Here is a 27,821-nt window from a genome sequence, read left to right on the forward strand (position 1 = left end):
GAAATCACACTCTCACAAAAAATATATTGTGTCAAAGAAGGAAACTTCTACCAAAATGTTCTTTCTACGACTATTCTTCTCAATTTTACCCTCTTAAAATGTGAGGTTTTTCAAATGAGATGATACTGCAAGCAATTCAATATGGGAGCTAATTTCTCACCGAGGCTATTAAACTGTTACACTGCACAAACCCTTATAACTGTGGTAATGTATCACACCTGCTTTCTAGCTATACAAATACAAGCTTTTGTATCTTGCACTATAATTAAAGATGACAAAGAAGCAGCAGAACATGATGCTATCATCACCCTGAAATGATTGCATGCAAAAGGAAAAAGGTGAGAAAAAAAAAGAATGGCTAAAGAAGGAGCCGTCTGCAATGCTCTGAGGTGAGAAAGCAACATAAGAATTGCTAACAGACTTCATAGAAATACAATACACAACATACAAGAGGGAAATATCTGTCCAAGCAGTATGCTGCTGAACAAACAGGATATTTATTTTGTAATAGAGCCAAAAATGTAGGTGCAGAGACAACTTTAACTAGGGGGTCATCCTTTAAGTTTATGTTTACTGGATACGAATCCATGTCAAATATAGAAAATGCCAAGAAAGCCTACACAAAAAATCCAAAATGTTTCTTAATCAGTGGGGTTTCATTTCAGCAACTCTATATCTATACCACTGATTACCAACCGCATTCAAACCAATGTAATTATGGTATCTGAATTAGGCGGAGCCCATCAAGTCTTGCTGTTTTCTGAGGAAGTGAAAAGTGTGATAAAGACAGTTGAGAAACACATCTCTCCTTCTGGCGAACCCCCTAAAGGCTGAACAGCTCTAAATGCGGCACCCAGCTGGAACTAATACGAGGACAGGTCTCTGGGTGGGCGTGAGGTAGGAGAGCGCGGCTGGCGGTTGTCATGGCGATGCTAGCTGGTGGCGTGAGCGAGGTGTCCACAGTGGGTGACATGGCACATCCTGCAGCGTGCTGAGCGGCTCATTGTCCAGACGGATCTGTGTGTCTCTGCTCAGCGCTGGCTCCTGAGCTATATTGATCAGGGAGCATGGGACTCACACTGCAGGGGGGATTCAGACTGGGGAGAGGTGTGTGTGGAAGTGCATCAGTTTACAGTGCACGTTAGTGTCCAGCAACCTCGTTTGGCATGTATGTGATGTTTTGTGTGCAGTACAGTCAGGGAGAAAGAAATAAAAAAGGGCAGGGGACAGTAGTAGCCCAGATTGACCAAACAGGATCAATTCAGATAACCTCAGTGGGCAGCAGATCAGACTGTGGTTGATCAGCTTCAAGGTGTACATGTATCGGTGAGAGTGTGAACAGAAATCCCCTTAAAAACATGGATTTCTTTGAGGAAAACGTCCCATAACCGATTTTCATTATTTCTTATTCGCTAATGCAGCCCTATTTGTACTTGTACTCTGTGGTTGTACTACCCAAGATTCAAGGCTTTATTGTCATGTGCACAGTAGCTACAGTGTAGATATGGCAATGAACAACTTAAGTCCCAGGCTCCTCCAACAATGGAACATGAATATACTGTATAGGACATCACATAAAATAAAAACAATACAAATAGTGAAAGGAATAACAGAGTAGAAATAAAATAGTGCAAGAGAATGTTGTAAGATGTGTAAGTTAATACACATACAATAGAAATAGTGCAAGAAGAGTCTATAAACACGTAAATTGAATATGATATATAGATAAATAAATTGCAAGATGCAAACAGATTTGACTTAAATCAAGTTTCGGGTACTTACTGTATGACCACTGTCAGTATCTATCTTTGATATTTTCTATATGTATTTGTGTATGTTCAGGTGACTGGTGAGTTTATGCATATTTGTATGTGTACAATATAACACGCATTGGGTTTTAGTTAAACTAAATAATATGCAAATAAATACTCTTTCTTTAACATATTTAGTACTGACCAGCTCTTGTTTAGTTTTCTCCAGGAACAGTCTTTGCAGCAGGTCCATGTAGAGAGCTCTGTGGTTTGATTGGTCCTGAGTGTACTGAGACAGAGTGAACAGGAAGCGTTGGTGGTCATCTGCACACCAGCCACAGAACCTGAAACAGATTCCAACCAAGAGAAGACAGGATCATAAAGCAACATTTACACCTGACTTGAATTCCAAATGGTATACTGATTAATTGCATACTGCTCATATAAGCTAACAGTGCTATACAGCGCTGATATGGAAGTACAGATCAAGAGACAGTGACATAATCAACCTCCTGGGGAGAAACAGCTTGCTTCTGGGGAGGGAAGGGACTGTGCCTTTATGCTGCTGGGGTCCTGCTGAGTTTTTTAAATCTTTATTCTTGATCTTATCAGCTTCCCTGGAGTTTTGCCTATACCTTTATTTATCAAAATGGATGGCTGAAAATCATTAAAAGCCTATTTCTATGAAGACTTTAGTGAGATATTGAATGTAATGCCAGCATACATGTATTCAATGTTAGCTGCCAAATCCTACCTGTCAGTTGTCTGCAGTTGATCTTGGAGATCCTGCAGCCTGCTCTGGTATCTTTCTGATAGTGAGTGAAAGGCCTGGATCAGGGCGTCCTTCAGCTCTGGGTAAGGGCAGTCTGACTCCAACACTTCCTCTGGACAGCTTCCTATGATCACCAGATCAACTGAAGTACTAGTGAGATATTTCTGCAAAGGACAACATGACTATCTTTGACATATATAGAAATTAAATGTTCACACGTTTTATTTGGACACACTGTAGAAATGGTTTTTAATCACCATGTTGCTGACACAGAAGGAGGATATCTATAAACCAGTAGTGAGAAATGTACCTCTAAGCCACAGCCAATTATCTCCTCCTCCAAAATCTGGTACTCTGAATTGAGTTTTGCAGTTATTTCATCTTGCTGGTCCTTCACAAAGTGTATCTGGGAATTCAAGGAAAAAACAAACTTGAAAAAAAGATTGTCATATTAAAAAAACAATCATGACAACAGCAGTTGAATCTTATTGTGTCTGGGGGAAATACACTTCCAATTAGCTGTTACTTTACTATAAAAGGAATCATTTATTTGTTGATACTTCCACATCTAACCCTGCCCATCAAGGAATTACTAAAAAAAGGAATTACTCAAAAAATTGGGATACACACAGCAGACTGACGTGGTCACAGTAGTCGTGTATCACTTTATAACCTGTCATTATGCTATGACCGCTCAAATTAACAGTATTTATTTAACCGAGCCAGATTGTTGATTCAGAAACATATATCATGAGAATAATTCAGTAATAGCAATCAACCAGTAACTACGTATCTCCCAAAATGTTAAATATCAGAAGAAGATAAACAGTTAAGTTGCACAGCTCCATGGTTTTGTTGTACAATCAAAAAGTGAGAATTGAACTTTATACACACAGGTATTATGAGCCTGAATGGGATTGATGCATGATAAAAATGATGAATTATGATCAAAGATAGGAAAAGATTCCTGGATGGATGGACAGATGGACAGATGGACAGATGGACAGGGATATTAGCATAGTCAATCTATGAATACGGAGAAATACTAAAAGCTTTTATAATTTATAGTAAAATATGCACAGTGTAATTCTTATAGTTTTGGGATGAACATGGTGGGATGAAAAATAGAAAAAGATAACAAAAGGAAAAAGAGAGAACCCGAGGCTGGGTGTGTTTGTGTATGTTGACGGGGGGGATTGTCCTATTGTGCCTATGCAATCATGTTTCCAGGGGCTGTAGGCCAACAAAAGTAGAGGGGGGTCATGGGAAAGAAACAAGCTTGAGGGATCCACACAGAGGAGACAAAATGGCTGGCAGACAGCTCGTTCCAAGTTTGGTCTGCCTTTAAAGACCCCTGCTTACTCCCTAATCTCGCCATTCATCTCTACAGCTTGCGAAAAGCCTCTGAGAGTCAAAAGCAGGCTCGGTGACTTCGGGAGGGATATCTAACAAACAAGAGATTCAATAGCAGTGAATATGACTTTGTGCAAGCTTAGATCTTTGTGTGAACAAGAAGGACAGTTTAAACTTCTGCTGGATGTGCAGGAGAGACTGTTTTGGTACCTCAATAGTTCCCTAACATCTGAGGACAAAACTGCCAAAAAGAATTTCATCAATGTCAAAACTGAGGAAAACAAAAATAAACCCCGTGAACTTTGGAAATTACTCAATAACCAGCTTGGCTGCAGTAAAAAACTCAAAACGAGATTTCCTAACTTAAACATAAAGACAGATAACAGGCTCATCACAGACAAACTGGATGTGGCCAAGTACTTGAACATTTTTTTCACAAACATAGCCACAACTCTTGTAAATAAATTACCCTCCCACTCAGGGCTTTTTGGAGTAGATCACATCATGACCTACTACAAAAACCTAGGGGTACGCAAAGATGATTTCAGTCTAGCAAGTGTAACAACAGCAGAGGTACTCATTAAACTGAGCGCCCTCCAACCTAACAAGGCCACTGGCCACGACAATATCCCCTCCAAATTCCTCAGAGACACAGCAACCGCCATCTCACCAGTCATAGCTCACATAATTAACCTCTCCATAAAACAGGGACACGTACCCAAAGACTTCAAAATTGCAAGAGTAACCCCCCTGCACAAAAAGGGCAGCAAATTGGACCCAGGCAACTACCGCCCTGTTTCTATACTTACCTCCATCTCGAAAGTCATGGAAAAAATAGTATATGAACAGGTCGAAAAGTACCTCGCGGAAAATAAACTAATCTAGGAATTTCAATCTGGCTTTAGAACATGCACTCCACTGACACATGCCTTCTTTATTTGAGCGACCACATCAAACAAGAGGTGGACGAGGGCAAGTACTGCGGCATGGTGATGCTGGACCTACAAAAGGCTTTCGACACTGTCAATCACCCCATTCTGATTGACAAGCTAAAAGCAATTGGTTTTGATAGACTATCGGTGAGCTGGATGCAATCCTACCTGGAGGGGAGAGAACAGATGGTGGAGGTAAATGGTACTCTGTCCCCCCCCCCTCCCAGTGAGCTGTGGTGTTCCACAAGGAAGCATATTAGGTCCGTTACTGTTCCTAATGTATGTAAATGACATGTCATCAGCATGTGACTGCAACTTGTTCCTGTTCGCGGACGACTCAGCCCTGCTGGTCTCTGACAGGAGCAGATTGCAGGTTGAAAAAACCCTCAGCTCCGAGCTCGGCAGAATCTGCACCTGGCTCGCCGATAATACATTATCATTACACCTGGGTAAAACAGAGTCCATTCTCTTCGGTTCGAAACATAATCTCAGCAAATCCGACGACTTCTCAGTTGCAGTGGGCGACATTATTGTCACAAGTAAGAAGGAAATTACATACCTAGGATCTATTCTTGAGGCAAACCTCTCCTGTGACAAAATGGCATCCAATGTAATAAAAAAAGTCAATCAAAGAACTAGATTCCTATACCGGATCTCCTCTCTGGTAAACAAAAACACCCTGAAAACTCTGGCAGGAGCACTCATTCAAGGGTACTATGACTATGCTTGCACGTCATGGTACCATAGCACCTCCAAGGCGCTAAAAATAAAACTTCAAACATCGCAAAATAAACTGGTCAGACTACTGCTTGACCTTTCATCTAGAACCCACCTCACCTCTGCCCACTTTGACAACCTAGGATGGCTTAGAGTAGACGACAGAGTACAGCTACTTGCAATGGGCCTGGTCTACAAGATCCACTACACCTCTATGGTACCCATGTACATGTCAAAATTCTTCCCAAAGGTCAAGGAATACCATGATCATAACACCAGAGGGAGCTCCACAAATCATGTGAAACCCAGATTTGGCACAAAAAAGGGGGAATACACATTTCGCAATTATGCCACATCAAGGTGGAACGCTCTTCCCACAACTGTAAAGGAAAGTAAAACTATACTTACCTTCAAAACCTCTCTTAAAGAGCACCTTCGGGGGAGAGCATTGCAAAACTGGCCCCGGTAATGGTACAAATCTCAACCTGTCGTTCAATGGACAGCTTCCCCCCCCCCCCCCCCCCCCATCTATGTATACACTCGCATTTTAGACTCTGTTACTAACTGTATATCTGTAGACTTGGTATGTCTTAAATGTCCGGTTAGGATGTATTAGAACGAAATCTAAAATGAAAATGGTAAATAAGCAATCTGTATGTAAAAAACCACCTGTATGTACATTGTAAATAAGCCATCTGTATGTCAAATATGTCTTGTATGTCTTAAATGATATGATGAATTGGAAATGGGGGACCCTGATGTAAACAAGACGAAAGTCTTTCTCTGGTCTGCATCCCCTTAACAATTGTATGTTTTGAGCTGTACTGTACTGTACACAATATACAAGCTGTTAATAAACTTTTCAATCAATCAATCAATCAGTGCAGGAATTATATGTCTATTTTTCTGATCCTGGATTTAGAGATATTGCTAGCTTTCTACAAATTAAGCTCCTTTATCAATGTGACGGTGGACATCCATCTTTGTTTTATTTCACTCTGATACCTGTTGTTTAACTTCTTCCCAGTCGGATTGATTCGCGGTGAGATCCTGACTTTGTGCTTCACCCAGTCTGAAGCGCAGGTCGTCCTTGAGCTGAAGAACAGGCTCCACCGTGGCTTTCCTGAACGCCTCACGCTCCCTCTCCAGCAGCAGCCCTAAACCCCAACACAGACGTGCAAGGGCGCATGTGAGTTTTGAATTTATAAACAGTAAAATGAAAATGATCAAACGGTTAGTGTTGTTTACCAAAATCTTGAAGGGAGAAGATGGCAGTGTCTGTTCTACCGTTTGGCCTGAGCTGTTGAAGAAAATCCTTGATGTCATTCTCAGCCTTCTCCCTGTTTCATGAGAGGAAGGGAAAACTGTTTTAAACACAACAACATTAAGTTACTAAGCCAACAATTAAGAATGAACATAATACAAAATCAGAATACCCGCTAAGACAGCGATAAAATGTCACTTCAAATGTTGACTTATTCAAATAACCTCTAATTTATGGCAGATCTACAAACAACAAATCATTGATGCCTTTATGTGCTAAAGGTTGGGCCAATTTCAACACCTTCATTGTTAAAGTTTTTAGATTTTATATTCATAATTTGAATCTGAAAACTAACTTGTAACTAGAACTAAGAATTAAATTTAAAATTAAATTAAAAAACCCAAGTAACTTAGTAATGACTCAACATTTTTTAAGTACATGCATTTAGTTACCTTTCACCACTACATTGACTACTGGGATTCATCTCTGGAGATATGGGGACAGGCTGGGGACCAGATCTATCCTTCCTTCTGATTATCACCCACTATCTCAGACTCAACTGGAATAATCTTTCACAAAAAATGTGAACATGCTGTCTTGCTGTGGGCAGTATCACACCATCAGCCCTATGGAGAGCGCTACAGAGATTGTTGACTTGCTGCTCACTGGCTCGGGGGTTGACATGATTGTGAATAAAGGAAGTTACCATAGAGACATCTGCCTGATTTACCATCTGACAAGGTGGCTTTTGAATCCCATGGTATTTTAACTAGATGTATACCTAGAGAGTTCCAAGCAGTGGTACCTCTTTATGAGTAGGCTCATTACTGAGGCTCACGCTTGTGTACATCATTAACCTTGGGTGGCTCAGACACAGTCATTACGCAGCCAAACACGCTGCACCCCAGAGCTAGCGCTGCCCTTCTCACTTCACAAGGCATGACACCGCTGGGGCCCCACACTTCTGGACACAGAGGGAGCACGTTTCTCCATTCACTTTACTCTACTTTCACCACACAGCTCAAATACTCTACTCTGTTTCTCACCCTTACATTCAATGTCATCACTGCAGGAAAATCATGTGGGATCTTCCATCTCTTCTCTTCTTGTTTTCTCCCTAATACATACAGTATTTCTCCCCAGGCTGCTGTGCCCTCTCTTTCTCTAAACCATATTTTCTTCGTGCAGGGTCCTGCCTGGACTCAATGGAGCTTAAGTGGAACGGTTGCGTGGTGTAATAGCCAGAAAACTGTGGCAGATAATGACAGGGAGTAATAGGGGGCTCTTACTCAGCCTTTTGCAGCCTGGGGCACTCTCTGCTCCACACCTGTCTGTGCTGCCGTAATACGGAGCTGTCCTTGGTCGCCTTGGCTGCACAACGCGTCTTCTGAACCTATAAGACAAGGTTTAACGCTCAGCAGGAGAAACTCTGGAACTGAATCAGCACGTTAAAACAAATCACCACAGTGTTTGCTTTTCAATACACTTTAGCCATGACATTTATTTCCTCCTACAAATAATTAACATAGTCTTGAAAAACCTGACTCTGTAAGTGCCTTAATGCATCAATTATCTGGGCCATTTTATAACATCGAAAAAGCACGAGAACCAAAGTGAATAAATCATGATGTTGGAACGGATGGTGAAACATAAAATAGGTAATTTGTGTTTCCTTTTAGCAGGAATAAGTTCTCTTCCTTTACACACATCAGGAATAGGTTTACACAGGCATTGCTTCAGCCTTTATTAGCGATAGGCACAAGCCTGTGAAGGGCTCATAAACGGAGTTAATTCAACTGAAACGGTATCACTGTTAAAGCATGAAGGCAAAAATAAACAGCAAAATAATTATGTGGAAACCTGCATGACACGCATGAGACACGTTTTTAGGAATAGGAGGTGGGGGGGGGGGGATGTAAAAGTCTTAATCTACTCTCATTTATTTTCTCTTTTCATTATGAAAGGACGAGGCCCTCCTTCACAGCGCTTTCCATGCAGCAATTCATTGTCTTCTATCAGCGTTTTTATACACAGGCCACTGGCTCAGATCATTGTTCAAAGGAATATCTCAAATAACCAATCCATGGGAACAATGCATTTCATATGAATAGGAAATGAAAAGGAGTTAATGTGTTTATCGTTGTCTTTAATGCGTGTCAAACTTTAGGGTCAGGTTCGTCTACAGATCCTTACCCTCAGGATGTCAAAAACATTTTAGAGTTATTCCAATCTACAGTGCTCGATCTGAAACAAGGGCTGTCTTTAAAGAAAGAGGCCAAATTGGGGTCATCCCTTGCCTCCTCCAGGCTAGGTGATTTACATTTGCATTGGTTGTCTAATAAACTCAGCTGGACTACAAAGAATGAGCCTGGAGCTACATTTACATCAGCTGAATTCTACTCTCACTGTTACAATAACCTAATCCACCAATATAAACACTCTGAACGATCGAGGGCCCAGTACGGTTCCCCTTTCAACCATTTTAGTGGACTTTTTAAATGATTTGTATCAAACTGAGTCAAAGGAAAAAGTGTGCTTCTATTACTTGTAAACATATACTGTATTTGCCACTCCACATTGTTTTTTTAAATGTTTGGGCATGACACCCTTTCTCATTGTTTTTGTTATCTCTAAAACAGCATGTGCAGATTTGATCTGTTTTTGATACCTTTCAGATACCTCTTGTGAATGAATCCCAAACAAGATATAGATAAACAACATTATGTGGTACTTTCCAGATCCATGACATAACCCTTTAAAGCTCCCAAATAAAAAATATGGAGTTCAAATCAAAAATACATGATTATAGCCACAAAAGATGATGCTCCGTCAGAGTACCACAAAAACTAAATCTGTCGATCATAGAGATATTGAGTGAGTTCATGCCTCTCCCCAACGTTTTGGCTTGTCAGAGTGAAGCACGGGTGTTAATAAAAACATTAATGATCCCTTGTTCTCTCTTTTTTTTGTATCGCTCAATACTAGGTGAACTCTTGGATTGTAGCAGAAGGTATAGTGTAATGCAACGCACAAGAACACATTTTTGTTTCATAGTGGATATTTTCAGGACACTATTTTGTGCAAACATTTCTTCAGTATTCCAAAACTCAAATAAAACAGCAGTGTGTAAATGGAGTGCGCTATATAGTAAGTAAGAGGCAATTTTGCTCATAGCACAGGACCCTAAAACTGTATCAGCCTAATGGAAGTCATTCATAATTAATTTCATTATTTACACATGTGCTTATTGTGACAAGTCCAAATGTATTCAACGATAAAGGCACATTGTATGTTGACAACATTTAAATTAAAAGATATTATTTCTATGTTTTTGTAAATAACACAAAAACCAGAGCTGCTGAGAAAAAAAATATGATCAATCGGCAAAAAAAGGGTGTTTGAGTAACAATGCTGCTAGTCCTTTCACAATAATGATCCCCTTGAGGCGACTCATTCATTTACCCTCAATCACATCACCAACAGGATATGCTCAGAACGCCTTCCTTTCAGCAGGGCGACCCGATTTGTGAACATAGCCGTCTTATCTAGGTTATGCAGCGTGCTGGGTTAGAAGGAGCCACGGGCAACCATAATGATACTTAAAGGCTTCTGCCACAGTTTAACAATTAAAACACCGCAGGTCCAACAGCCTTATCTCAATTGCCCAAAGCCTTAACTTTTTACTGTACTCAGGGTTGGAAGACTATGAACTTCAATCCGTTTTGTAGAAACCCGGGTGGGTATCCAAATGAATAGTCATGAGATCTGTAATGCTACTGTGTATGGTTGTGATATTACTGTTCTGTTTGATGTGGTTGGACAAACTATAAAGTGTATGCAATGCCTGTTGTCATATGGTATGAAATCCCTTAACAGTATGTGTTAAAGAGAGAGGAAAGAACGGTAGACAAACACAAATAAATGGCACTATTTCCCACTATATGTTGTTTTATCACCTCACATTCAAATCTGTTTTTTGTCAGTTCAAGCTCTTCCTGTGGTGGATAATGAATAGGACTGTTTGCTATTATCGTGTTGTTGCCCATTCTTCTTCATTTGCTCTTGATTCAACATTTTATTAAATACAACGGGAATAGATTTTATAATAACAATGCTATTTCAAGCAGAGGCAGGATATTGATAATAACCAAATGTTACCTTTAATCCAATTAGATCAGACTCCAGGCGCTTGGCATCAACAATGGCTTGTAGTTTTTGGTATTCAGCCGGTTTGTACTTTGAGCTGCCAAGACCATTTTTCATCCGCAGTGTCAGTTTTTCTGCACGGATGAAAGCAAATGATATGGCTGGATTAGGATAATTGGAATTGTTGAAAATCTCATCACTTTTAATGTCTGAAATAAAGTCATTATGCTGACTTCAGCAAAGAAATACAAAGGAGGTGAAAACAGAGGAGCATCAGCGCTAATGGATTGGAGGGCTAATTTGAAGAATTACTGGAGGGGGGGGGGGGTAAGTAACATCGGGGCAAACTAACTGTGTCAGACAGTTTTTGAGCAGTTCATCTGTGAGTTAAAGAGGCAGGTGAATAAATACAAGCAATGCTGTCTTTGTCAAAGGCATCGGGGACATCAGGTCAAATCTGTTCAACAGATCAATGGGGCCACTGTGTCACAAGTCAGCAATATTTGAGGCCCAGTTTCTGCTGACTTACCCACATCTTCTGCTCTGTAGTTTGTAATGAATGTATTCCGATCCATTCCACTCATTTTTGCCTGCAAAATGAAGGAACAAATAACTGCTTTTATGTGAAAAATATAAAAGCTAAAACAAATACAAAATAACATTTAAACGGCAGAGGTACCTGGCTTTAGTCAGGTTATTAAGGTCTTCAAGACATTGCTAAATCCAATCCAGTGAAACAATTCAACTCAATAAAATGAAGTGGTAGTATGCCTTTAAAAATACTTCTTACTAAATTATTAAGAAAATAATTAATAATAATATGTTGCCGCCCTATAGTTCAAAAGTAATACTGGGGCACACAAATTAAACACCTTACAAACAGCCTGAGAGGTGTCACGGTGGAGCAGTTGTTTACCTATTCTGTCAGCTAGCTAATGCTAACAAAGTCTACAGTAATCTACAGTAGTCAGACGAATTGAAATATTGAAAACATTAAACACAGCGAAATTTTACAGAGCATCGTACTGCTTCTAAATTCAACTCACACGACAATAGTCAACTCTTTACTATGCGAGTAAAATAAACATTTAACCCACTAAACCCTAGCTTACCCCTCTGTACAGTGACAAAAAAAATGTAACCAAGGAAACTATTATCTGTACTCCCATTGGTTAATTCAACACAGAGAACCTCCTATGGACCGCCCCCTACTCCTATTGCAACCAATCAGGAGTGTGCAGTGCTTTCCCACACTCCCACTGACGTCATGCACGCTCGCTTTGCCTGGGTTTGCTGGTGGAAGCGACGGAGGGTCTTCTTCTTCTTCTTCTTCACGACTATGGAGAAGCGTTTCACTCTTCCACATGCATGGGACTAAACTAGGGGACTTTACTGATGAAGTTACATTTTCCAATGTAGATCCTAGCCGCAGCTCAGCCAGCGGAACAACAGTCCCCCCAAGGTATTTATTATCTATTTGTTCCGCTCATTCGCTTACTGCAGAATAATTGGGGGGAAAACGTAGGGAAAAAATACACGCATCTGTGCGCAAGGCAGGAGGGTATGGACTGCTACGTGAACTCAGAAAGTCATGAATTCACTGTGTAAAGAAAGTGTTAGCTTTTTTGCGTACGTGTACGGCACAAGGTAAACTTATTTAGGCTTATAAACAGCGGGAGTGCATCTAATACTACCTTAATCTTGATCTTGTGACCGAGTCATCGCCAACAACGCACACCTTTGAAGGACCTCATGCTGTAACCTCAATGCCAACCCGTAGGAATTGAAAACTCACCAGGCGGACAGACAGCAACTGTTTTAGTTTTTGCGTTACCACAAAAAGCTCACTTTTCTCTTAGTTCTTGAAAGGGTATCGCTAAGAGGTGAAGTAAAAGGCAGATGAGCTTTGAGTGTGGGAATCTGAGGAATGCGAGGTCGGAGAGGGGCGGAGATCCCGACTCTCTGCACCCGCAAGATAAGCTTACCTTTACTCTCACGTTCACTCGCTACATTCAAACTACGCCATATTTAATTACCCTAATCTGCATTTTAACAGGGGCGTTCCTTTAAAAACACTGTGACTGTAGGTTTCATAGCTTTTGGAATTGTACAAGACTAACCGTAAGGACAAGATGGACTTACATGAATTGCCCTGGAAGATAATCAAATAAATGGCCAAATTACCGTATCTAATGCATTGGAGTGTATCATCATTCTTTTCACCTTTTCTGTTAATCACCTAACTCACTCAGCATTTATAACCTATGATGTGGCACATGTCCATTATCTTGTCCCACTTTGGTTTAAAAAGTAGGTCTGATTTAAAAGGCACACTAACTGTCTCACATACAACCATATGCATAAGTCTTCAACTCATGTTTTGCACCCAGTAGTTGTTTATTTTAACTGTCACTATAACCTTGGTGTGAGAAATGTAATTGAAAAGGGGATTAGAGAATTTACAATTTGGCACACTTTAATCACAGAGTGAAAACATGGGTTATTCATTGTGTTACATATCCCCTATTATCACATCAGAGTTGCTGGGAGCAGTGCTTCATGCCATGCAGCTGTGGAAAGGTTATCTGCATGCATCACTGATGTGACTGAGTGAACATAGTGCAAGTTTTCCCCCCAGCCAACAGTGGAAGTGCATATGGCGAATTAGATCATGAACTCTGTCTCTCACTCGCTCAATCTCACACAGACACCTCGTGATTCACATTACAGCACAATACTTAGTCTGCTACACAGCTGACATCCATTCAGGGTGGTTTACTGTGGAAATGAAAGAACATTGGTTTAATACAATTCTCCTTCTGTTTTGTTTTTCATGCATTTTCTACATTCTAGTGACATCTCGTTTTGCACAAGGTTTGCACGAGGTTTTAGCACATTCAGCCAACCTGTCACTTTCATTTGTCGTGTTGCTTATAACTCTAGAACTCTATAATACTTGTTTGTGAAAGATTATTGATTATGCAGAAAGAAAACACATTATCTGCTCAAACAACAACTTGGTGCTTCAGTAGACAAAAACAAAAACAGTTGCTAAAGTCATTTTGAGTTTTGGTGTGATTGTTTGACCCAGTCTTCATGGTGAGTTCTTTTTAATGGGAACTGACAACTGTTGAATAGTTTAGCGCCTTTTGTTGGACCTCCACCCCCTGGAAGTTTTTTTCACTCTCTAATTCTGGCCTGACATCAAGGCTTAAACCCTCACCCCTATGTTACATGTCAGATTTGCTACAACCAAAGAAGTACACCTCCACTCTCTTAAGACAGGGAACATATTTCCAGTCTTTGCCTTTTCTGGAAACAAAAATGGTTACTTTCCTTGTGCAAGTGCATGCATGCTACAATTGAAGAAAAGTGCTGTATCAATCTCTTCCCTTAGCCAGTCAGGAGAAGATGCCGTGTGCACAATTACAATTAAAATTGCCCTTAAATGTAGTGATTTTAATGATATAACTATCCATAAAAAAAGCAGAATCTATATAGCCGTATGCGATGCTCTGACTGTGATGAATGACTGATTATGTTTCATTTAACGTTTGCTGGCTAATTAAAGGATTTGCATAACATTTCAATAGATTTGTGTTTAGAAATGTTTATTTTTGCCATTATGGTGTGGCTCCAGTGTAGGATGGTAATAATAGTTATACTAGCAAGTTCTCATCAAATCCCACCCCACATACTGCAGCTTCTTTCCTACCACATTTGCATGGTGTGGTCAGAGAGTTTTCTCCTGCCTCCTATGAGAACAAACCACATGTAGTAGAGTAGGGGAATTTCCATCGTGAACCCATAACATCTTTATTCTATCAATCGGGAGAACTAAAACAGCAAGCAGACCAATCATTATTATTATTATTATAAAACATGTTTTTAATATTTAAAGGTCCCATGACATGGCCATTTCTATCGATCATAATTCCATTGTTGAGGTTTACTAGAATAGATTTACATTGTTCCATGTTCCAAAATCACATTGGTTTCTCATACAGCATCTATGTATAGCATGTGTATTAGGGCTTCACGGTATTGAAAAAAACTGACATCGCGATTTTTCCCCCCCCGCGGTATATATTGCGGGTTTTTTAACCTGTTAAACCCCAAAGTCCCGGCGGGTACTTTACTTTTTTTTTCACGACAGTGTCTCAGGCAGTGTTGGGAAAGTTCACTTTCTACATGAACTAGTTCAGTTCACAGTTCACACATTTTAAAATGAACTAGTTCAGTTCATAGTTCATAATTCAAAATGTTGAACTAAAGTTCATGGTTTCAAAAATGAACTAATTTATAGTTTATAGTTATTTTTTCAATACGTTGCTGCGAGCTATTATTTGTCAAAAATGATTGCCACAACCCATATAGAACCACAGACAGCAATCAGAATACTGGCATTTCGAGTGCCGCTGCTGCAGCTGCTCTCGGCTTCGTCCATACTAATTCATTCATTCATTCAATGCTCGCCGGTTCAGCGGTTCCACATTGTTTGTTGTAGGGCTGTGCAATTAATCGTATTTTAATCGCGATTACGATTATGGCTTGCGACGATTATGAAAACAGCATAATTGACAAAATACGATTATTTTGCTGGGTGCGCTTCACCCCTCCCTAAAAGCCCACTCGGCCACGTAGTAGTGATATGTGTTGTGAGTGTTCAGCGCAAGCGCAGATGTCAGAACAAGAGCAGCAACTCGTTAAAAAGAAGGGTACAACTATTTCCACTATTTGGAAGTACTTTGGCTTTCAGGAGTCCGACGTGGAGCAAAAGAAAGTAGGCCTACAGTGCAGGATTTACCAGGTTGTGTTGGCACCACACGCTAACACAACCAATCTCTTTAATCATCTGAAATACAACCACAAAGTGCAATACGACTGGGCAATAATACAACAAAAAGCAGACCAAAAAGCAGATGCCGCTCGACTTCATCCACAACATCATCACAGTCATCGATTCAGGACGCATTGTACAGAGCAACGGCCTACGCGACGAGCTCGCAGAGACACAGAGATATTACAGGTGCCATTACATTTCACATCGCTAAAGATATGTGCCCAGTTAGCACTGTTAGCAACCAGGGCTTTAAGCAACTTGTCAACACGTTGGACAAGCGTTACGCGATGCCGTCTCGGTATTATTTCATTCGGTATTATGTGACAAATGCCGTGGGGAAGTTGAGAGAGATGTGGCTTCAGCTGACTACTTTGCCACCACAACGGACCTATGGTCTAGCCCAGGGGTGCCCAACCAGTCGATCGCGAGATGTGTCTAAAAATAGAACAACATTATTCTGTTTTATCGTTAATGTCCTGTAACATAATCTTCCTGTGCCAGAATAATGCACTTGAATGCATCAAAGCTTTGTGATTGGCCGGCGTCACCCCTGTGTCGGGGAGTGGCTGAGGGTCTTCAGTACAGGTGGCAATATTGTCACCTGCCTGCGCTCATCTCTGAAACCAGACCATGTAAACAGCCTGGTGTTTCTTGCAAAAAATCTTTAAGAGATGACATGAGCAGCCCTACCAGCATTTGCCATGGTGGCCAAAACATTTTTATTTGGTCTTAAATTGTAGTTCAACATTTATTTCCTGTTACTTCTGGACCATGACGGTTGGCCAGCCTTGAACGTTTAACTGAGTGGAATATGTTGAATATGTTGAACCAACATGTTGGCTATATGTTAAGTAGTTTTCAGTAGGTTGTGACAGTGCACTGCAACATGTTTGATTTCATTTATTTTGGTCTAATTTATTTTTATTTATCATAAGAATTATATATGTTTAGTATGGTTTTGGAAGTGTGCTCCAACATATTTGTTGATCTTGTTTATTGGTAAAATATTATTTGTTTTAAAGTTCAATAAATGGTCAATGAATAATCGTCAAAATAATCGTGATATCAATTATTGACCCAAATAATCGTGATTATGATTTTTGCCATAATCGCACAGCCCTAGTTTGTTGTGAGGAGTCTGATGACGTATATTTTAGTGCGACAGCCAGGGGTGACAGGCCAAGCCCCCAGGAAGTGTGCCGGACTCAGATGAAAATATTCGTGCTGGCCAAACGGCGGTACTACACTTCCGTTTGGTTGCCAGGCCCGGAAACACTTTTTCCCATTGACTTACATGGGGAAAGAGTGGTCTGTAACTCGTTGGATAATTTTTTTTTAACTAAATAAACTACCCAGTATGAACACTTGTATAGCCCTTATTAAAAACATTCGTTCCTCAAGTTGTAAAAATGTGCTAATAACGTTATTCTGAGAGTTATTTCCCTCTGCATTATGAACGCGCATCTAACCCACGGGACCGCGCCTCCCGGCACGTTCATGTTACGTGTCCCGACCAATCAGAGCACACTGTGCTCACAGGGAGGGTGGGGCTGGAGCTATTGGAGCTACAACGAGCCGTTAAAGGCAGAGTGAAATTCAGTGAATACACGTAGTTTACAGAGATGCTGTATGAGAAACCAATGTGAGTTGCGTTTATCTTTACCCATGGATAAGAACGGATCCATATCGTCTTACTGCCATCCCACGGAGCTGTAATAATGGATATATTGCACATGTTTGCTGTAATTCATTATCATACTACATGGGCTGTATGATTAAATCTTGTACCGTAAATGTTGTATTAAATAAAGTTAATATTACCGACATTATTAACGTCCCTGTAGCTTCGTATTGCACTAAGAAGCTTATTGCACTGTATATGAATAGGCTATATATAAATATACATATATATATACAGTGCAATAATTATTTCATGCTAAATGAAGCTCTGTTGGATATCACTAGATCCTGTTACAGCGTAATATAAGTACATAACGATTGATGTGTACATTAGCATCATTACTAGCTAGCTGCTAACTGCCGCCTCGTTCATATCAAATCCATGATAACAACAATCCATTACCATGCTGTCATGAACGCGCGGTGCTGTTACGTGTACGCAAATTGACGTGCTTGATGTGAACGAGCATTTTGGTTAAAGTTGCGCATGCTCTATGAGTGCACATACGGGTACTTCTCAGGCATGCTGGGTAATCTGTGACGTTTCACTCTCTCAAAAATTGGGCCATTTTATCATCATGCGCTAATGAGCAGCTCTCATAGGAATGAATGAGGCCCCGCCTCCCACGCTGTATCCAGTTCTTATTATACATCCATGTGACAGGCGCGTACGCGTCACAGGCAGCTTGCTGTTGCCAGATTGGGTGGTTTTCCGCATTATTTTGAAGCCTGTTTACGGTGTGTTTTAACTGGGTTTTCGGCTGAAAGGCATATGAAATCTGGCACACTTTTGAACGCCGTTATAATACAGTGCTGAGAATGAACGCACTTTTGAACGCCGTTATACAGCGCTGAGAATGAACGCATTCTCAATTACGTTCATCTAGCGGAAATACAGTACGTTCAGTTCACGTTCGCCCAAAATATGAACGATCGTTCATTGAACGCGTTCAGGTACATTACTGGTCTCAGGGGATCTTAATATTTAAGAACCTATTAATGTGTTATACCAGATTAACGGAAATAATCTCAGCTAACTGACGATACAAACCATTTTTACCAAAACAAAACACAAGTCTCATAAGAAGCATCTAAATGACCCCTGAGCGAAAAATGCTAACGCACTTTGGCACAGAACTCAAGATAAAAGTACCCTTATTATTACTTATCGTAGCTGCACTTACAAGATATCCGATTAAAGCTGAGGTTCCACAGATTATTTAGGTATATAGTATCATCACTGAGTGATCTGAACTCGGACAGGGGAAGCAAACACAGACATCACAACACGTACCTTTACGTAGCTTCTAGGGGAGATGTCTCACCGTAGCTGTCAATCTGATCAAAAGACGTGTTCAATGGCATTAAAACGAGAAAGAAAAAACGCGGCTGAATCGGTTAATCCATAGGTTTTTTCCATAGGCCAAAATAGTTCCAGATGGCAGATGTTGCTTTTATTCTTGGAAGTACATCTTCATTCTCTCCGGTATTGTCCTCCTGTACTAGCGGGGCGGGGCCTGCTGTGATCTGATCAAGAATTATTGTGATTGGTGGTTTGCTGTGCATGCAGGGGAAGTTCTACACACACATGAACAAATAAGGAGTGAGAGTGACGCGTAGCCAAAACCGGAAGCTGCATACACTCTGGTGGCTACCATTAGCAGCTAACTTTTGTGCTCCGATTTTTACATAAAAATTGAATTATGGATTATAAACAATTGCTTCAAAGCCACAGATACATTATCAACCTATGGATCAACCGATTCAGCCGCGTTTTTTCTTTCTCGTTTTAATGCCATTGAACACGTCTTTTGATCAGATTGACAGCTACGGTGAGACAATCTCCCGTAAAAGCTTCGTAAAAGGTACGTGTTGTGATGTCTGTGTTTGCTTCCCCTGTTGCGAGATCGGATCGCTTAGATACTATACTTAAATAATCTGTGGAGTCTCAGCTTTAATCGGATATATTGTATGTGCAGTTTCGTAATAAGGGTATCTTTATTTTTGAATTATGTGCTAAAGTGCGTTAGCATTTTTTAAAAAAATGAATAAAACCGCACGTCCCTGCGGTGTGAATACCGCGGTTATCGCCATGACACGGTATATCGTTCAGCCCTAATGTGTATTCACTCTCTGTCCTAAACGGCTTGTTGGAGCTCCTGCCCCCCCCCCTCCCTATGAGCCCAGTGTGCTCTGATTGGTCAGCTCGCCCACTCTGTTGTGATGAGTCCACCACCGTTACAGCGGAACATCAGTGTTTATGTGTTACAATGGCGTTTGTTAGCAACCAGAAAATGACACCAGTAATGATAAACAGATGAGAAGGCTGCGTGGGGTCTGGGTGCCGTGTTGGCGGGACGTTGCGGGGCTAGCTGCTCCGCCCTTTGAGGCTCGAGGAGCGGACAGTGTGAGGTGGATTACTGGTGTCATTTCCTGGTTGCTGCGTGGGGTCTGCGAGACACCGCAGAACTCAGCCTGAGCACACGCATACACTCACAGCCAGGCTGTTCGCCACACACTCACAGCCTGAGAAAAGATAAGGCTGAGTGAGTGTGTGTGCCGGCGAAAGCGCGGCTGAGAGAGAGAGAGAGAGAGAGAGAGAGAGAGAGAGAGAGAGAGAGAGAGAGAGAGAGAGAGTGAGAGTGAGTGTGAGTGTGAGTGTGAGTGTGAGTGTGAGTGTGAGTGTGAGTGTGAGTGGTGTGGTGTGTGTGTGTGTGTGTGTGTGTGTGTGTGTGTGTGTGTGTGTGGTGTGTGTGTGTGTGTGTGTGTGTGTGTGTGGTGTGTGTGTGTGTGTGTGTGTGTGTGTTGTGTGGTGTGTGTGTGTGTGTGTGTGTGTGTGTGTGTGTGTGTGTGTGTGTGTGTGTGTGTTGTGTGTGTGTGTGTGTGTGTGTGTGTGTGTGTGTGTGTGTGTGTGTGTGTGTGTGTGTGTGTGTGTGTGTGTGTGTGTGTGTGTGTGTGTGTGTGTGTGTGTGTGTGTGTGTGTGTGTGGAGCTGCTCCACAAATTGGTCCATTTGGTCATCGTTACGTCACTGTGACCAGGAAGAATAAAATGGAAAAAGAAAAATCTCCAACGAGGCGTTCTGGGGAGCATAGACAGGTATTTTCTGTGTTGGAGTTTTACTCGCTACAGGGTGTACTTTGAAGGTTTGTGACTTTGCAGACCTTTACATGCATAAAAAGCTACATAACACACAAGGGGACGGGTAATAACCGGAAAAGCATGACACGGGACCTTTAAGATTAAACACAGTATTACTATGGAAGATTCCAAGCTTAATTGTTAATGTATAAAAAGCTATTTGACTATCATATGTAAAAATCATTTAATTAAAAAAGCATATTTCCTGTATTCAGTGTTGGAATGGCTTTTGTGGATAAGCCTTGACATGTGCGGCTGCTGGCTGATTGTTGATCTAACTAGATATGTAGATAGATTCCTGAAAGAGCCCCAGATTTCATGCTTTGGTTGGAAACCCGGACAGCTAAAGATAATACAGAACACAAAGCATGTCAGCGCTTTTAGAGATTAGCTGCACAATAGATTTTTGTCCTGTAAAATAGCCTTCCATACACCCGACATGCTGAGTCTGAAAGACTGCCCCTCGTCAGTGTCTGCTATGTGGACACAGCAGCGAAGGGACCCAGCTTTTCCACTGGAGTTCGCTCCACGTGCGGCCTTTTACAAGAGTCTTACTGCAAACTCATTGCTTGAACAATCCCATCTATCTAAGACTATGTTGCAGCAGAATTACCTTAACAGGGCACACAATACCTTGTTGAATATTTCAAGGAGCTACTCACATTATCACCCCAGGCGAAAGCTCTCTCTTTACTGATGGTAGAAGAGGAGTGGTGCAGGAGTTCATACTCAATGAGCAGCACCCCTAAAAACATTAATGTAGCTTTTACAGTCATAACATCATGTAAAACATACAGCATTATCGTACAAAAGTCAGCCATCTTTCAAACTCAGTTTCTGTTTAAAAAAGAAACACTAGTCGATTTTGCTATGGCGGAAACTAGAGATTATTTGACATTGTTGATTTTATGTGTTGACTATTTTGGTTTATTTGATTATTTTTGTTCCCCAGTGTTGTTGCTGTACGTCAGGCTTGAACGATTAGTCAAACACATTTTATGTCAATGCTTATTAACTTTATTGATTTATTGTTTCTGCACACAAGCTACAAACATGATCTCGGCTGTGCGCTTTTTGTTTTAGCTTGTTTGTGGGATCAGGTATCATCCCAGAGTGGTATGTGAGGTTACCCGGTGGCTGTATTTAGTCTGAAAGTGAAAGCATCTCCCCAACGTCAGGTTACATACATTCAAGTGATCACGAGGTCTACGCATGTAGTTCCCCAGACTACAACTGAAAACTGAAACAATCTGTTTTACCTGCTTCTATCAAACTCAGCCAAGTGGAAGAACATTCACTTTTAAGATGTTATGACATTTCAAAGTCTGCTTCAAAGTACGATCTTCTCCATAGAAGGGCAGTTGATGACATTGGAAATAAAGTGCAGTTCAAGCACATGACATTTCAAATGGCATTTTATATCCTGAGCTTTGCATTTGATTGTGGAGGTATGAGGGAGATGTGGGCTGTGTCATTTTTCTTTCTCTTTCAGAGTAACGATGAAGTGATTACATCAAAGCTGGAAAACCTGTAGCCTAAAGGCAATGGTGCTCAGATTGATACTTCAAGAAGCATGACGCTGATCTCAAGTTTTCTTCATTTCTGAACAAAGCTTTGTGAGCAGATCTACCCCGAGGAAGCAGAGAAATATCACTGCATAGCGCTTGTCTAATGAATGTCTAAAGTGTTGACGTTTGAAAAGACTATAGCCTCTTTCACACTTGGTAAATGACTGGGATAACCTTTAAAAAAAACGCTAGTGATGTTGACTATTCCACACATTGGCACTACATTCAGGAACATCTCTGTCTTGCACCTTTTTACACATGACATGGCAATGCCAGAATAGATGGGACATCGGACAGTCTAGCTAGCAGAAGGCGTTAACGCAACATTGCATACAACTGCCATATTACTAAACTGAATCGATCCCTGCTCCCATTCACACATGATTCTATACAGGAAATGTTTCTGAACATTTCAGGGTTAGACTGCATGTGTAAAAGGTGCTTAAAATACTTCAATGTTACCAGATTACAAACCCAGCCAACCAGTTAAAGGGCTTGTTCTCGTCTCATGAAGAACTGTTTTTCTGGCACTCTCCTTTTACATGCACCAGTAACCCTAAACAATGCCGGAGCCCACTTGGGATGGACATTCCCTCTCAGGTGCTCAAACATCATTCAAGTTTTCCGGCTGTAGCCGAAATACTCCTAGAAGTCCTGGGGGAAATAAAAAAAATACTCGTGTACTCGCATATTTTGTGGCTCCATGATGATGAACAGCATATTGTATGTCATACATTGATTGAACATATGAAATTTGCAGAAATATCTCTGTGTGTGACAAATTCTAGACAATAGCACAAAAAAAGCATGCGTACCTCTGCACTACTGCAAAGTCATACACGTCCTTGCTGAATCATTCAACTATAAAGGGGGATTTATTTTCTGATTTGGGGGTTGTGATTTATTTTTCCAATTAAATCCTCTTTGATAGATTATCCATATGGTGCCATGCCATCTAACAGACACTCTACAATCCTTAAAGTATGCAGTGACATTGCTGTTGGATATATTTACTTAAATGAGTATGTGTATGAGTCCCACAACATTTTGTTACGCATAAAAAAGAGAAAAAGTATACCCTTAATGTTTATTCACCTGACGGAGAAGTCATTGTTTTAAAAGGCCAGTAGGTGCTGGTTGGCTGACCTGACATTTAACCATATTTCTTTCTTTCTTTTTGCATTATGGTTCAATGCATGTCAATGTCCTCTGCCCTGGTGGTAAAGGTACCGGAATAGGAATTTATTTGTATACAGTTCACTTATTGAGGTTCTTCGAGGTTAATTCACCCTCAACGTTTTATTCCTGAAGATATTCTCTTCCTTTCAATTTAAATGCAGATGGTTTTATAGTTAAAAGTGTTGCAGTAGATTACCCTCTTCTTTAACACAAACTACAGTCAAGACTGTTTTCAAGAGAGCGGAAAAATGTGGATAACTTTTTAGAGCCTGAAGCTGGTTAGAATGAAGAGCTAATGGTTTTGTGTCAATATAATAAGGTTATTTTTTTACATCAGCAGATGTAGAAATGCTACAGTGATTTCTAGTACAAATTATTTGGGGGATAAAAACTCTTAATTGCTTAGATTGTCAGGTTTGGTTCACAAAGTTTATCTCAGATGTCTTATAACTTTTAATAGGTTACAAAATTATTCTTGTTCAAGTTGAAAAGCGTTATTTGCTGCTTTGGCTTTTTACACATACTGCAGATGTTTTGACAAACTGCCAGGGATGTTAGAAGTTGCTCATGTATAAAAACTACGTATTGAGACAGGGATGTTATAGAGACGAATATATGTATGACATTGGGATTTGTTTGAGCCATAATCTACTAGGGCTGCTCAATTAATCGCAATTACGATTTTGGCTCGTAACGATGATGAAATCAGCATAATCGAAATAAAACGATTATTTATTTTATTTTATTTCTATTTATTTAATATTTTTTTGTATTGGTTTTTCAGTTGAATTATACTTAAAGTTCAGGGTAATCAACTGTTAAAAACATACTGTTCACATTTTTTTCATTAAATGGATGTTTTCAAAGTAAATGGATAATCGTTTTTAATAATCGTGATATCAATTATTGACCCAAATAATCGAGATTATGATTTTTGCCATAATCGAGCAGCCCTATAATCTACTATCCTCAATTGGTTTTGCCTATATCCATATTACGCACACATAGTTGAGCTATATGGCTGTATTTTGCCACATGTTTAACCAGACCCGGCATCATGGGCGGGCCCCATGGGGCCGGGCCCGCCCATCCAGGATTTGGGCCCGCTGTTTTAATCAGGGCTGAATACAACATTTTAATTGTTTTATTATTATGTTCAGTGGCGGCGCCAGGGTATACTGGGGTAGGCTACAGCTATACCAAGAAATGGCACCATGAAAAAGATTTTAAAGTAAGCAAAATAAAGTCCGCCAACTCGCGCGGAGTAAATTGCACAGACAGCAGTAAATACCGAAGACTAGAAACGGTTTGAAAACGTTTGTCACGTAGTGATCATCTTCTCAATAGAACATCTTTGATAATGTCTTCTGGCCAATCAGAATCACGATAACGACGTGGTGTTGTTGCAGGAAGTCCCGACGGAGAATACTTTTGCTGTAGGAAATCTCTATATACATCGATACAACATTACGTGTTGATAGAAATCAACACATAATGAAATGAGACCCCACGGTTTGATGATTGATAGGTGTGTGGGCTGTCTTTCATTTTGACACACAGAACAATGGGGGCTATCCACCCTTATCCACAATGTAAAGTCATTCACAGCCTCTTCCCTCTTGTCTCTGAGGAGCAGCAGGTTCAGCTTTCAGAACAATTTTTTTTAAATATGTCGTGTAGTAATAGATGTATTTATTGTTCTTCTCAAGAGAGTACCAGAATGTGTATTTTACGTTAGTATTTCAAAAAATCTCCTGGGGGAGAATCTCCCCAGACCCCCCTGCAGGGGTTGGGTTTTCAGCATGTCAACTATTTCACCTGTGGAGAAATTGCAGGATTGGCTCCAGGTCGCCCTTTTTATTTACTACAAGACAAATGTGCCTTTTTATTTCATACAGTTCAATTTGGATTGAGACAGGGAAATAATCGAAACCTCAAGCGTGGCGTTACACTGTCAAGGGGGCGATATAGCGTGTATGTAGCATTTTTTAAAATTTTGCTATGAAATTCTGAATGAAAGGCTGCGCGCAAGACTGGTTTTTCGCTGGGTTGAGTCGTGTGGGTTTTTGAGTGAGATGCGGCACAGCAGCCTGTCAGTTTACTCTTGCTAGGTTAGTTTGGCTATTATCATTTATATTTATCTGCAACAATGGATATCAGGAAGTGGTTCACACTTATACACTTGAAAGGAATATGGCAACTCAGCGCCAGATGCAGGCACATTAGAAGACATCAGTTATGTTACCAACGAGCTAGCAAGCCAGCCAGGAGGCTGGCAATCAATTATATTTTGAAGAGAAATTGACTCTCAAGCCGGCTCTCTCACAAACTCCTGCTCTGTGCGCAAGCAGACCGCTGCACATGCTCTCTGCCTCGCTCAATCTCTCTCTCTCTCTCTCTCTCTCTCTCTCTCTCTCTATCTCTCTCTCTCTCCTCTCTCTCTCTCTCTCTCTCTCTCTCTCTCTCTCTCTCTCTCTCTCTCTCTCTCTCTCTCTCTCCATCGCTCAACCTTACTCCACCTTGTGTGCGCTCAGGTTTGCCTGTGTGCTGCCCAAGTTGGCACAGCGTTACAAATGTGCCACAAAACCAACCAATGGATGTAGCCTATAATAAGACGTCAACAGCCTTATGGCAACCTAACCCCCCCCCCCCCTTGACAAATCTCGAGATTTCCCGGGAAATGTAAGTTTCGTGGTGGGCCCGCCCTGGTAAATCAAATGCCCGCCCAGAGACGTCTGCTGCCGGATCTGTGTTTAACATCGGGAATGTAGCTAAGAATTAGGGATGCACGATATTGGTTTTTTGAAACCGATACCGATAACTTCCTGCTTCTCAAGACCGATACCGATAACAACAAAAAATTCACGCCACTAATTATTTTAACGCGATTAACGCATGTGTATTTGTTTTCCTTGGCCGCCCCGTAGTTTCAGAGCGCATCGAGTTTAAAATACCATCTACAAGCTGATGCTGACAGCCCCGCTCCTGCCGCCCGCTTGTGGCAGACCACACTTCCACGCTCACCGGCAGGCACCGACTGTGTGGCCCGAGCGAGCGAGAGAGAGACCTTACGTGCATTGTTGTTGTTAGCATCTGGTGATAGCTAGCTGCGCTAGCAGCTGTTTAAATGAAAACAGAGGAGCGACATTTCGCCACAACTGCGCCGAGCACTTGACTTTATGCAGGAAGCCAGACAGTGGGACATTGTACGAACAGTCAGCACACTCAGCACGGATAGTGCGCAACATGATTGCAGCATCCAGGCAGCTCCGGTTCGAGCATATGCCTTGAGTTGCACATAGCTCCAACGCCCATACCACCGACGACATGTTTGTTTACTGTCCTGGCTTCACGGCCGCACACCATTTACGTCACAGCCAGGCATGAGTTAGGGAGCGCTGGATTTTTGAAGAACTCCCCTCTTCCTAAACCACTAATACCACAGTACTGGCAAAACGGGAGGAGCCGAGTGAAAAACAAGCGCCCCTCATCCCAATCCACCCACACCGCAGTATTTTTTTTACCCAAAAAATATATTGTATATTATCGGGGTTATTAATACTGGTATCGGGTTTATCGGGATGACGTCATAATTCCTAATATCGGACCGATAATTATCGTGCATCCCTACTAAGAATATGTCCATGAACTTTTAGACTCGTAAAAATAATTGTATAAAACCTGCTGTAAACAGATACTTTTTTTGGGATTGAGAGCACAAGTAGTCATGGACCAAAGTGAAATGGATAGTGGTCATATTAATAATCTTTATTTCTCCCAAAGCCCAAAGTGTTCAATAATAGATTGAGGTGTATGTATGGCAGTAAATTATAAAGCCACCATTCTTTTAAATGTGCCCTTTTTATGAAAGGGCAGTCAGCTAGGCTACATTTATACAATTCATAGCTTTGTGATTGATCATCTCTCGCTGTAATCAGTCTTAATAGAAGATGCTGAGTGAGCCGTTATTCCCTATGCGAATGACACCTTACACTGCCAGAGCCAGGACTCTGCCAATAGCTGGACATTTGTTATGCTAATGTTCTTTTTCAACTTTTCCCGTTCGGAGGATCTCTGTATTTCTGTCATACATTACATCTTAACATGCTCATTTGATGACCATCTGATATACTCAGCAGTGGGAAAACGTTTGGCACAGCAAATGAAGTGCGTATGGTTGATAAAACTGCAGCAATGATTAAACAAATGTTTAACTGAACTGTTAAATGAGGTTAAGTATTAAACGTCCCAATCCATGATCACATCATTGTATTCTACTTCAATTAGCTTGGTGCATAAAGTCTACTGTTACACTTGTCTTGTGCCACATCTGCTACACAGATACCTCATTCACACCAACGGTGTTTCAGGGCCGGTTCGGAGCTAGAGCTTGAAAAGCACCGGGTTTTCCTCTTCACACCGCAGCGGAGCAGCCTCTTAGCTCCGGAATCCGGTTAGTTTCAAGCACCAAAAAAT

General features: G+C 41.0%; 2 protein-coding genes across 3 annotated transcripts in view; one reads left to right on the forward strand and one right to left on the reverse strand.

Annotated features, from left to right (window-relative positions):
• Window positions 1-12,888, reverse strand: part of LOC117556863 (coiled-coil domain-containing protein 148-like) — a 34,608-nt gene extending 21,720 nt beyond the window's left edge. Inside the window, exons 1-9 of one of the 2 annotated variants that reach the window (XM_034232427.1) lie at window positions 12,731-12,888; window positions 11,465-11,525; window positions 10,948-11,069; window positions 8,079-8,182; window positions 6,774-6,865; window positions 6,531-6,682; window positions 2,834-2,929; window positions 2,506-2,687; window positions 1,957-2,095 (exon numbers count right to left, since the gene is read on the reverse strand). In XM_034232427.1, coding sequence (XP_034088318.1) covers window positions 1,957-2,095; window positions 2,506-2,687; window positions 2,834-2,929; window positions 6,531-6,682; window positions 6,774-6,865; window positions 8,079-8,182; window positions 10,948-11,069; window positions 11,465-11,519 — 942 coding nt within the window. In that variant the 5' untranslated portion in view covers window positions 11,520-11,525; window positions 12,731-12,888. Of the gene's footprint in view, window positions 1-1,956; window positions 2,096-2,505; window positions 2,688-2,833; window positions 2,930-6,530; window positions 6,683-6,773; window positions 6,866-8,078; window positions 8,183-10,947; window positions 11,070-11,464; window positions 11,526-11,614; window positions 11,741-12,730 lie in introns of those variants that run through there. The other variant, XM_034232428.1, reaches the window with a different exon arrangement.
• pkp4 (plakophilin 4) overlaps window positions 12,230-27,821 on the forward strand; it is a 95,334-nt gene continuing 79,742 nt past the window's right edge. Inside the window, exon 1 of the mRNA XM_034232423.1 lies at window positions 12,230-12,397. The gene's annotated coding sequence lies outside the window, so the exon portion shown is untranslated. The remainder of the gene's footprint in view (window positions 12,398-27,821) is intronic.

The sequence above is a fragment of the Gymnodraco acuticeps genome, unplaced genomic scaffold, assembly GCF_902827175.1.
Source record: "Gymnodraco acuticeps unplaced genomic scaffold, fGymAcu1.1, whole genome shotgun sequence".
NCBI classification, from domain to species: Eukaryota; Metazoa; Chordata; class Actinopteri; order Perciformes; family Bathydraconidae; genus Gymnodraco; species Gymnodraco acuticeps.